This window comes from Nicotiana tomentosiformis, chromosome 7 (genome assembly GCF_000390325.3).
Source record: "Nicotiana tomentosiformis chromosome 7, ASM39032v3, whole genome shotgun sequence".
Classification (NCBI taxonomy): domain Eukaryota; kingdom Viridiplantae; phylum Streptophyta; class Magnoliopsida; order Solanales; family Solanaceae; genus Nicotiana; species Nicotiana tomentosiformis.
In genome coordinates, this window is record NC_090818.1 from 124,268,718 (window position 1) to 124,281,847 (window position 13,130).

At 35.8% G+C, this 13,130-nt stretch overlaps 2 protein-coding genes across 3 annotated transcripts; one reads left to right on the top strand and one right to left on the bottom strand.

Moving 5' to 3' along the window:
• The first annotated feature begins 4,714 nt into the window (after nt 1–4,714).
• LOC104086910 (cytochrome P450 76A2-like) lies at nt 4,715–8,116 on the top strand. The gene is made up of 2 exons (XM_009591259.4): nt 4,715–5,691; nt 6,410–8,116. The coding sequence occupies exons 1-2, from the start codon at nt 4,783–4,785 to the stop codon at nt 7,019–7,021; spliced, it is 1,521 nt and encodes a 506-aa protein (XP_009589554.1). The 5' UTR covers nt 4,715–4,782; the 3' UTR covers nt 7,022–8,116.
• Nucleotides 7,622–11,100, bottom strand: LOC104086911 (heterodimeric geranylgeranyl pyrophosphate synthase small subunit, chloroplastic-like). Of its 2 annotated transcripts, none has more exons than XM_009591260.4 (3): nt 10,855–11,100; nt 9,579–9,964; nt 7,622–8,385 (listed from the first exon to the last, which is right to left on the bottom strand). In XM_009591260.4, exons 2-3 carry the CDS (start codon nt 9,918–9,920, stop codon nt 7,729–7,731), a joined length of 999 nt encoding a protein of 332 aa, XP_009589555.1. In that variant the 5' UTR covers nt 9,921–9,964; nt 10,855–11,100; the 3' UTR covers nt 7,622–7,728. The 2 variants fall into 2 exon arrangements, with proteins under 2 accessions (XP_009589555.1, XP_009589556.1); XM_009591261.4 differs by having other exon boundaries at nt 9,579–9,958; nt 10,855–11,054.
• Nucleotides 11,101–13,130: the final 2,030 nt, after the last annotated feature.

Here is a 13,130-nt window from a genome sequence, read left to right on the forward strand (position 1 = left end):
ACAATGGTAGGAGATTATAAAAAATGTAAAAATATCATTTTGACCCTGAATAAAATGACAAATGCAATAAAAATGTGAAATATAGGCTATCATTGCAAGATAAATAGCCTAAGAATACCAATATAATTATATAAAATAAAGTAAAAATATTTGAAACATGTATTATGGATGCAAATAATAATTTTAAAAGGTTAGATCATCACAAGAATAATTTAAAGGAATAATTACTAAATATTTATATAATTTAAATGCAAGAAAATTAATTTAAAAGCTCTAAAATTTATGAAAAATTATAGAAAATGCTTGTATAGATTTATAAACTAAATAATGATGCAAAAAATGCTATTTTGAAAGTATATATATATTTTGAAAAACTATGAGGGCAAAATTGGTTATCAACATTCGCGACCCAATAGGGAGCGGCATCAACCATATGTCAGAGCGGCTGTTATGCCCTCTTCCCGCCACGGAGAAGGCCTGCCTAGATCAAGGACAAGGACTCACCAGAACGAAAAAGGTATGCCTCATTTGTTATCCACTCACAACTTTTGTGTGTCACCTACAGAGATGGTCTATGCCTTGGAGAACCTCGGACCAAAGGTTAAGTGGCCTCAAAAGATGAGGTCAGACCCGAGTGCTAGAAAATAGGACAACCTTTGCGAGTTCCACCTAGAACGAGGGCACAAAACCGAAGATTGTATCACCTTAATGCAGGAAGTCGTAAACATGTTGCGACAAGTACACCTCAAAGAATTGTTGAGCGACCGGGGGAGGACCAACTTTGCCAGAGGACGTGAACAACATCAAGGGCCGACCAAATCGCCCTCACCGACCCGTATCATTCACATGATCATCGGTGGCGGCAACGATGCTTCCATCAATAGCGTGAAGTTCACCACTACCCACAAGCTCAAACGGTCGATCACCCACGAGCGGTATGACGAACTCGAAGAAAGTATCATCTTCGATAAGTCAGATACTAATAGTTTGGTTTTCCCTCACTATGATGCCTTTGTTATTACTTTAGGAATTTTGGGCACTGATATGCGACGCATTATGGTACACGATGGGAGCGACGCGTGCATTATTCATCCTCGAGTACTTGCACAAATGAAACTCGAAGATAAGATAGTGCCATGTTGCATCACGTTAACTGATTTTAACAATGCAGTCGAGCAAACATCTGGCGAAATAACACTCCCCGTCCTAGCTGGTGGCGTCATTCTGGAGACCATGTTCAACATCATGGACTAAGACGCAGCATACAATGCCATAATAGGATGATCATGGATACACACCAAGAGGGCCGTCCTTTCCAGTTTATACCAGGTCATCAAATTCCCGACTCTATGGGGAATATTTAACATATGAGGGGAACAATGCACATCCCGGGAATGCTACCGTATCGCCCTAGACTGCACAGTCACTCAACAAACTAAGGACAAAGAAAAAGGGGCATAACAATCGACAGGGTTGAGGTCGATATGTGACGATAGCAAGGATGTTATCAGGGACCCTGATACGATCAAAGCTGCGGGATTGACCATAGAGGACCTTGACCCCGTTTAACTAGATACTAACGATCACAGCAAGAAAGCTTATATAGGCTGTAAGCCGGGAATTAACCAGTAAAACTATATACCATGTTGGTATAGTTATATGCCATATTGGTATCATATGGTAGTTTGAATATTTTTTTTGTTGTTTTAGCTGCATTTTTAAGTGAATTCTATTATGGAATTATTTATATGAACATGATTTGCAGTGCTGGGATTTTTTTGTGCCGATGGACATAGATTATGTGTATTATGTAATAGTTTTTATAGTTAAAGGCAATTATTGGAACGACCCCATACAACTATATTCCCTGTTAGTATACGGAATAAGCAAGTTGCTTTGCGAATATTTAGTTTGCAATGTGAGCATGTAATTTTCTCATACTTTTATTGTACCCTTTAATGTTTTGGTACAGTAGTATAATCGCAGATAATTGTAGCAATATTCTAGAGCAATCATATACTCTGTTGGTATACATGTATACCATATTGGTATCATATGGTACTAGAAGTCTTTTTTGCTACTTATACTTTTATTGCATTTTCCAATCTTTTATTACCATTTCTATTCTAACTAGTATATATAAATATTTGGTGGCTGTAGATTGTATTTTCTTGCTCCATAACTGATTGTGTTATTGCTAATGGTAGAGTGTGTACTGATATTTGTAGGGAATGAGATCAAGTTTTGCATGGCAATCACGTGTTGATTCTTAGAATCTGATTATGTAATTTATGGCATTCAGCAGCAGTCAGTGTGATATTCAGTGAATTAGATCAAGTGGCAACTGATATTATTTCAGTTTAATAATTAAATTAAAAAATGAGAAAAAAAATAAGAGGTATATTATACTACAACAACAACAACTACAACCCAGTATAATCCCACTATGGGGTCTGGGGAGGGTAGTTTGTACGCAGACCTTACCTCTACCCTGGGGTAGAGAGGCTGTTTCCGATAGACCCTCGGCTCCCTCCCTCCAAGAACTCCCCACCTTGCTCTTGGGGTGACTCGAACTCACAATCTCTTGGTTGGAAGTGGAGGGTGCTCACCACTAGAGCAACCCACTCTTGGAAGAGGTATATTATACTAGTTATATTTAAAAAAAAGGTGAACACATATTTACTATATCAGTTATTTTTTCTTATTGTATAAAAAAAAGAATAATAAAAAATAGTGAAAACAGTAAATGAAATTAGATTATGAATAGAAAAAAAATATAAAAAAAATAAGTTAAATGAAATTAGAAAGGAGCCAAAATTAGAAAAGGAACAAGAAATAAAAAAGCAAAAAAAAAAAAAAAAAAGGAGCCAAAATTGAGTGTGAAATTAAATAATAATAATAATAATAATAATAATAATAATAATAATAATAATAATAATAATAATATGATTTGGACCAAAATAAATAAATAAAAGAAAGAAAAAAAAAGAAAACAAGAAATTATAATAATAATAATAATAATAATAATAATAATAATAATAATAATAATAATAATATGGACTAAAATAAATAAATAGAAAAAGAAAAAAAATAAGAAGAAAACGAGAAAAAAGAAAAGGAGAAAAGAAGGAAAAAAGACAAGTTGAGAAATAAAAAAGAAAAGGAGACCAGACCAAAAAACAAAAGGAGAAAAAAATAATACGTAGGAAAGATAATTAGTTTGATGGGTAGAAAAGTAAATTGATAGATAAGGGTAAATAGTTCTGTTTTTGTGGGTAATTGTGTCGTCCACCCTCAAAATTTTGAGGAGCTATAGACGGTCATTTTCGGTTCGTTACATGCATGTTGGTCAACTATGATTCTATGAACACCGGCTCCTCTTCATATTAGTTAGATGTTCTCATCTAGTATTTATATAATGTATTTTAATGACATGGGGCGAATTAAGAAATCATTTCCTTAACTTTACTTTCTTGCCAAATCTCAAAACATCCTTTATCCCTGTCACTCATAAGAATACTCGATATGTCTCCACTATGAACATAACAAATTCAGCTTATATGCATGTATGAACAAGAGTATTTGATATATGTTTTCAAGTTTAAGTATACCAAATCTGAAATGTGGCTGTAGTTGATTATGTTTACCCATATGATGATTTCACAATGCATTTTGTATACTATACTTTTGGCTATATGCCTATGTTGAGAAATGGTTATGTAATTCTTTTCCTTAGGAAGTCTTAGCATATTTATTACTCCTAAGCTCACACTAGATTCATGTTTTCATTGCGTACTTGTATTAGACTGATGAAAGATATAGTTAATTAAGTTTATGATTGAGAATTAGCTTAATGAAATGTATTGATATATATTGTTTAAGTTGGGTGAGCCTTCAAACAATCAAACTGGGTGCAGGTCATGACTTCTAAGTTCGGGTCGTTACAGCAAAGCATTAACAAGCAAAGAAACAAACTAAAACAACAACAACTATAAACCCAATAGAATCCCACAAATGGGTATGGGGAGGATAGTGTGTACGCAGATAGACTTTCGGCTCAAGAAAGATAAAAAGAAACAATAAAAACGAGCAATATCAACATCAAAGGCCAGAAAGATAATAGCAACAATCTAAAGGCCGGAAAATTAGATGCAAGAAGCAATAGCAGTAAACAGTAACAACAGCAAGATACTAGGAAATCGAAGTGGAAGATAGTAGGAAAATAACATATAATACTAGCAGTTTAAGGGCAAGAACACTACCAGACTAACCCTAGTACCCCAGTACGGAACAGAATTATGCTGGACTACCTACTATCCTTCTATTCTAATTCTCAACCCTCTTGTCAAGGGACATGTCCTCGGTAAACTGAAACCGCACCGACAGAAAGAAACTAAAAATAATAATTGATGTATTCTTTGCCTTATTTATTTATTTTCCAGAATCATGATAAGTATTTTGCGTATATTTAACCGCAAAAATTAAGTGATATTGACTTTGTAATGTGAGCCAATCTCTGAATAACATGGCCAGATCATGTTCTGTTTTGAATACCTTAAACATTGCAGCTATTTCAGTTGAAAATCTATTAAAAAATTCATAGCTACATAGAAGTTTGCAGATGTCAATATTATAATATTCAACGCATATTCGGCGTTGTCAAGTGATAACCATGTTCAATAAGTCATACAATTTTTCTATATATTGTATCTTGTAGATATTCTGCAATAACAGAAACATAGAACCAAACCAAACACACCAAAACCTGAAAATTTGAGGAAAATGGAGTGGGAATGGAGCTATGTAGTTTGGTCTACAATTATCTTAGTACCAACTCTAATCATAGTATTCTCCAAAAGAAGGTCTTGTTCTTACAATTTGCCTCCAGGACCACCTGGATTGCCTATTTTTGGCAACATGTTTAATCTTGGAACATTACCATATCAAACAATAGCAAGTTTTAAACACAAATATGGTCCTATTGTATGGTTCAATATTGGCTCAGTTAAAACCATGTCAATTTTGTCAGCCAAAACAGCTGCTGAGTTTTTCAAGAATCATGATTTCGCTTTTGCTGAGCGAAAAATTATGGACACCATGTTGGTACATGATTACAACAAAGGGTCCTTAGCTATAGCCCCATATGGCACGTATTGGCGCGTGCTAAGACGGATATGTACTGTGGAAATGTTTGTTAACAAAAGGATCAATGCAACAGTACATATCAGGCAAAAATGTGTCGATGATATGCTTCAATGGATTGAAGAAGAGGCGAATGTTGTGGAAATTAAAGGAAGTGGGATTGAGGTAACGCGTTTTGTGTTTCTTTCAACGTTTAATATGCTAGGGAATTTGATGTTTTCGCGCGATTTAGTACATCCAGGGTCCAAAAAGGCCTCCGAGTTCTTTACTGCCATGATGAGGATTATGGAATGGTCGGGTAATCCGAATGTCTCAGACATTTTTCCATGTCTTAGGAGGTTTGATTTACAAGGCTTAAAGAAGAAGATGCATCGCGAAATGGGAAAAGCTCTGGAAATCGCCTCTACATTCGTCAAGGAACGAATAAAGGAGCGAGAAGATGGTGGCGAAAAGAAGAAAGATTTTTTGGATGTGTTGCTTGATTTTGAGGGTAGTGGAAAAGATGAACCAGCTAAGTTAACAGAACATCAGATCAACATATTCATATTGGTATGTTTTAGTGTTTGCTGCACTTTTCCTATTTTTTATTTATACAATCCCCTAAAGTTTTCACAGATTATCAGTTCAATTAGCAGTGGCGGATCTGGAATTTTAAGGTCGTGGGTGCTCCTTTACTTTAACATAAAGTTGCTACCAACCACATACCAGAAGTGTACAACTATTCGAACGCAATAGAGGAAAAAATTAATAAAAAAACTACGGTTAATATTAACATTATCAAAAATGACTTCTAGTCACAAGTAGGAATCGATCTCACGCCTCTAACTTCAGACACATCTTTACTTCAATCTCAACACCACAGCACTCATTAATCTTTTTGGTTCCTGGGTGCTTGCTACCATCTTATATCAATTTTCTTATATTTTTGATATAACTATACATAGTTTATGGGGAGGTCAATGGGTGCTAAAGCACCTAAAATTAGTGCATAAATTCGCCATTGGCTGCCTACATCACATCCCTTGGGATGCAGCATTTCCCCGGATACTACATGAATGCGGGATGCTTTGAGCATCAGACTGTCCTTTTTTTTCGTTCCGATAATTGAATACCATTATATGTACATGTAATATGCACTTCTCTATTTCATTGGTCTAATTTGACTCTTGTAGCCAAATGTAACAATTTAGATCATAGGACCTTGAAATAAGTATGCTAGTGTACTCTTGGTTACTTGAGATAAATCTTGATTAGATACAAAATGCAGGAAATGTTTTTAGCCGGTTCAGAGACGACTAGTAGCAGCGTGGAATGGACATTGACTGAACTCCTATGCCACCCTGAAGCAATGGCCAAAGTAAAAGCAGAGATCTCTGAGATAGTAGGAAAGAACAGGAAGTTAGAAGAAAGCGACATTGACAATCTTCCTTATATGCAAGCTGTGATCAAAGAAGCGCTACGATTACATCCTCCTCTTCCTTTCTTAGTGCCAAGAAGAGCAATACATGACACCAAATTCATGGGATATGACATACCAGAAAACACTCAAGTGTTCGTTAACGTTTGGTCAATTGGAAGAGATCCTGAATATTGGGACGACCCTTTGGATTTCAAGCCCGAGAGGTTTCTTAACTCAAAGATTGATTTCAAGGGACAATGTTTTGAGTTTTTACCATTTGGTGCTGGTAGAAGGATGTGTGTAGGACTTCCTTTAGGTAATCGCATGTTACACCTTGTTTTGGGCTCATTGCTTCATGAATTTGATTGGGAACTTCCTGAAACTATCACTCCTAAATCAATGGATATGAAGGAGAGAATGGGAATGACAGTGAGAAAATTCCAACCTTTGAAAGCAGTACCAAGAAAAACATCTGCTTAAATTGGACTTTGTTGTGAATTTGCTTGTAATAAAAAGCTGAGGTATTAGTTCCCCTAAAATATTTATCCTTTTCAATTATCTTAAGGTAAGAGTTGGAAACTATGTTGCGCGGACTCTCCAAAATGTTGCTGCACTCGTGTTGGATCCACCAAAAATACAATAATTATGAAGGATGCGACACGCACACCGAGACATTTTCGGAGAGTGCGAGCAACATAGGTTGGAATATTTACAGCCTTAGGAGGCTTCAGGAATAATGTATAACGACGTTTTCTTTATTGCTTTATTTTCACTTCTCTTAAGTCGAGGGTCTTTCGGAAACAGCCTCTCTACCCTCATAAGATAGGGGTAAGGTCTGCGTACACTTTACCCTCCCCAGACCCCACTTATGAGATTTCACTGGATTTGTTGTTGTTGTAGTATTATAACGACGTCTTCTCTTTTACATAAGGAAAACATCTGTTTAACAGCCCAAATGCAAGGCCTAAATGGACAAGTGATTGGCCACATTCTGATTTTTCAGTCCTTGCTAATGATCATGAAAGGAGAAAAAAATGGTGCTATTTAACAATGTAAGCTTGACATCCTATTTAGCTGAGATTATAGCAATTACAGCTTCATTAACAACAATCCATACAACAAACTTGATAGTTCTGGTCAAATATCATGATGAAACATAAGACAACACTGTCAAATATAAATTAGACTTAGTTATCAAGGCTAAAACCTCTATCTGCAGCATAATCTACAAAACTGTAAAGTGGAATGACTTTATCACCATACTTCGCCAAACCATCTAACTCTCTCTTAGCCTGTGCTCTAAGATCCTCAGCAATTTTCTTAGCCTTCTCAATGCCGTAAAGACTAACATAGCTTTTGCCTTTCTTTTTCTTCCCCCCACTTTTGTCCTCGGTCTCCTTTGCTTCCAATATATCGTCAACAACCCGATATAAGACACCAACTGCTCGACCGTATCTTCTCAGATGTTGGATCTCCTCATCCGAAGCACCAGCCAAGAGACCCCCACAAACGGCAGAGCACTCACCCATTTCACCATATTTCTTTTCTTGGACAGAGTCAACAGCATTTGGTCCACCCTCAAGGTCAAGGAATTGACCGGCAGCCATGCCAGTGGACCCCACAGCTCGAGCAATCTCTGTAATGACCCTGAGGACTCGATCCTCGGGAACGAGATCACTTGGAGTGTGAGACACAATATGCTGGAACCCAAGAGGGAACAAAGCATCCCCGGCCAATATTGCCATATCTACACCAAAAACTGTGTGGTTTGCAGGCAGCCCTCGTCGAGTTGGGTCATCATCCATGCAAGGCAGATCATCATGAATCAATGAAGCAGCATGAACCTAATAGAAACATATCAAGGTCAAACATATATAAGATATACATGTGTCAAATGTAAGCATCAATACAGCAGCATATCTCAAAGCTCAATCGGAGGATCAACACACAAAAATATTAGAGCTAGAAATTGGCATAATATCATATACAACTAAGATTTCATTGTGCGCATATTGCACAAAACAAAACATCAGTTGCAAAACATGATGTTTAAGTAGCTTAACCAACTTACCGTTGCATGTTCTGTTGCCTCGAGAATTTGGGTCAAGTTTTATCTTGAATTTATAAGCACAGCTTTTTTTTCTTTGATAAGTAAAATTAAATCTCATAACCTGAATGCAGAAAGATTGTGCAGAAATAGTTACAAAAAGATTACGAAAAATCAGCTCCTTCTACTCTACAAGGCAGATGAAGCTCATCACTCATGTTGCTCATTTTGCACCAAAAAGCCAAATAAGACATACATCTGAACTTAATCTAATAATATTTCAACCTTTAAGAGAGTGGCCAAGCAGTCAAAGACATGAAGTAACAACCTTCGAGACCAAAGTACGAATCCCAATAGAGGCGTCACAAGGTGAATTCTTTCCATCTGCCTAAGTTTTGGTGGGCCGAGTTACCCTGATATTTTGTGTTGATAGAGTTTAGCTAATGCCCTGTGGATTAGTTGAGGCACGTGCAAACTGGTCTGATCACCACCGTTATCAAAAAACAAAAAGTCAAAAAACGTTTCCAGTTCTGCTTTTAAGAACTTTCTTTCCTCCAACAAGATAAGCATAAATAATATAATCTGAATTGGTTAGGGTGAGAAAGCTCAGGCATTATATCCTAATACAATTTGACTACTGCAGTTCAAAGACCAGAAGGCAATAGTATCAGGTGGTTCACTTATTGGTTCAAGCATTTGTCCGTGGAGACAGCAAAGAGAACAAATTCCAGTTATTCAATGCAGCTGCCAAGGATATAATGTTCCTTAATAATAATGATTAAAGGTTAATCCTACAATGTGGGTGCTTTTGTTTATTATTCTACAGAAGATCCATAACTTTTAAGTAATGTTATCACCTTTCTACCTAGGCTACGACAAGTGATGCAAGCATAGCAAAGTCTTAAGAAACATAAGAAGGCCAACAAGTGTGTGTCCTTTATCACCCAAAAGAATTAAATGATGAATACAAACAGAAAATGAAGAACAAACCATCTCTAAGGCGCAGGCAGTGGGAAAGGCAGCAAGGCGATTTCCACCAAAAAGCTCACAAGCGGCAACACACATGATAGGTGGGGACCTTTTAGCACCCTTAGCCAGAACGGAGTAGCGCATGGCCTCATAAATCTGATTTGGGTACTTAACTGGGACCGCCTCATCAAGCTTCTGGTTGATATCACGAATTAGAGTTGTCCAATAATTCTTAAGATCAAACTGGATGGACTCAGACGCTGTCGAAACGGAAGAAGAGCACCGGATTGTTTTCTGCATAACCATGTGGCTCCTAGGAAGACAGAGATGAGGTGAACAACTCATCACCATAGAGAATACCATAATTTATCTCCGTTTTCCTCGCTTTCCACTTAAACCACCTGTTACTAAGTAAGGAGCATAACTGAATGATCAGATTGACTGCAACATAGATGGAAATCTATCCGCTGACATGAATGACTTGAGACAAACAATAAAATGCAAAAATCAAAAAAGACAATGTACCAAACAAGCTTACAAACTTCACCATCAAAAATCAGAAATACAAATATACTGGAGTGAAATCCTTCTTCACTGATAGCTTCCTCCTAATATTCATAGTCTTTCTTAGATTTTTTTTTTTTCTTTTTTGTGTATGATGGCGGTGTTAGTTCCAACTTGTGCGCACCTCAACTATTTCACCGGTACCTACTACCTCCCACCAGCAGTCTTCCTTAGATATTTTGAAGTTCTTTCTTCTTTTTTTATAATCTTGTTGTCCGAGGCAGTTTGTGCGCACCTCGACTAATTCCACGGGATACATACTATCTCCCACAAACAACAACAACAGATATCAGGTAACTCTATCCATCAAGACTTGGACAGATAGGAAGGAATCAAGGCTTGGACAGGTAACTCCTCCGCTAGGATTTGAACCTGAGACCTCATGGTTCTCAACTCACTTCATTGATAACTAGGCCACATCCTTGGGCGGATATTTTTTAAGTTAATTAGGAATTTTGTGTGGGTTAACTAACAAGCTTTCTCCCCAGAACATAATACATCCAAAATGCAAACTACCGCAGCCTAAATTACATTTTATTAGTTTAGTAACGTCTTACGACAAGGACTACCATAAATTCCAGCTCGGTCACTCATAACTTTAGATTATAAACATTAGTCAAACGAGGGAAAAAGAGATTTCAAAAACTTGATTAATAAGCAATAAATGTCAGGATTGCTACAAAAAAAATATTGAAAAGGGTTTCTTGTCTTGGGAAAGATGCAAGAGTGCTACCTAACACCGACGGGCAATTCGATTCGCCGTTGAATCTTCTATCCGGCGCCGGAGAAATCGGCTACCTACTCTCTCACTTCTCAGTAGTTCCTTTTTTGGGTCTGTATTCCGGGATCTTAGATTGGGTTTGACGGTTGGGCTAAAGTTAACGGATTACTTCAGATTCGATAAAGGTAAATAATCCTCACATCCCAAATTGATATTGCTACGTTCTTATTTATATAGGCAAAAAATATAAAATTGATTGGTGAGCGAAGTTAATTATATTTGCTAGTTAAGTGTGTATAAAATATATATATTTTTATATAATACATGTATGTGAAAATTATATTTATCTTTTAACGGTTATTTTTTTTAAGAGTTGTAAAAATATATAATATATATATTTCTTTTATATATCACACTTTTCTTTTTAATTTTGTCCAAAAAAAAAATATATTTGTATATATTTAAAAGCAATTTAACCCTTTAATAGATAATTTATAGCCAAATAAATCTTAAATTCCGTTCCCAATCAAATAATTTTATATTACTTGGGAAGGATGGAACATAATGTTATAACACTAGGTAAAATATGGTAAAAAATTGCCCGCGTCCGATATTTATAGCTCAATAAATACATGACATATGTGTTCAGTCTTATTATTGAATCATAGTAAATTAATACTATATATTTTTACCTTAATTTATAATTTAATTTAGTGTAAATAGCAAATGCATATAAGATTTTACCAAGATCGAAATCTAGTATAATACTAGCTTGTTTTGTCAAGCTATTAGCAAAGCACTCTCTTTTTTCTAAAGCACCTTCTCTTAATATTTCAAAAAAATGTTTTTGAGTAATAAATGAAAATTCAGTTCCATAGTGAAATTAAAGCCAAGATATTTACGGTCGCCTTCCTTTAGGTGATCACGTTTTGCACATTGTTTTTGGATCATTGCAAATTGGTCCTGCTGCTACTGCTAGTGTCACTCCAAAACTGTGCGGATTATATCACGTCAGTAGTGACAGTGACGGCAAAATAGATAAAAGAAAACAGTTATCTATCCATATTATTTATTAAAAAATGAGTTGGATAATGAACTTATTAAAAACGGGTCAACTATGGATAAGAATCATATTATCCACTTCGAAAATGGATAACCAGTGAATAACTAATGAGTTTAATTTTTATATTCTTAAAGCCTCAAATTAGGAGTTACTCAAGTTTTGGATACTAGGAATCTCCCAAAAATGATCATATTCAAGAAATCTTGGATAATATGGATATTCATATTATCCTCTGGTTAACCCATTTTTTATCCGTATTAAATATGGATCGGATCGCATAATTTACTTATCTTTTACCCGCCCATATCCGATCCGATCCGACCGTTTGTCACCCCTACATGTGAAATCAGCTACCTACTCTTGGGAAGGTACGTGTAAAATGTAGGGGTACTCTTAATTGAATGCGTTTAAATATAATGACATAAATAATAAAAATTTATTTAGTCGACCACAACTTATTTGGAAGTAACACTTAATTATAATAGACACTTTGTCATCTATTGGTTGCTAGAAGCACAAAGCTCCAGAATCCAGACCAGCCCATTATCTATGCAACGACATTTGAACTCGTTAAATTATTCTATTCTGTTTAAGCAACTAATCCAAATAGGTGTACGGCCCTTAAACTTGGATTCAGTTTCTATTTTGACATTTTAATTAAACCCATTATCTATTAAATACTTCAACCTAAATTAATGTATGCCTATTAAACATAAAAGCTGACATGGCAAGAGAGTTGTATTTCACCCCTCTTACGCGCGTGAATTTAATGGGTTTGAGATAATATTTTTTTTTTTGTTTAAATCAAAAATTGACTTTTTTAAAAGCAGAAGAAGAACGACAATAAATTTTATTGCCGGAATTAATGAAGATTGCCGGAATTAATAAATTTTATTGCTGGAATAAATTTTATCAAGGTTTTAATATTTACACACCAACCACGAAATCAGTAATAGACAGAAAACGAACGAATCTCCGATACCACAACGATGGAAGACCAGAACAGATGGGTAGCACATTTCAGATGAAGCTGCCAAGGACATTCAATCCTATATCAGCGAAAGGTATGGACAGAATTTTGCATCAAAAAATGCGTGTAAATAATTCAAGAAGGTAAAGAATGCTCAAGAGGCCCATGAAGCTTAGATCTACTTGGCCTTTTAGTACACACCTTATGTGGATTCAACTTCCAATGCAACATCCAAAGATGAATCCAATTAAACTT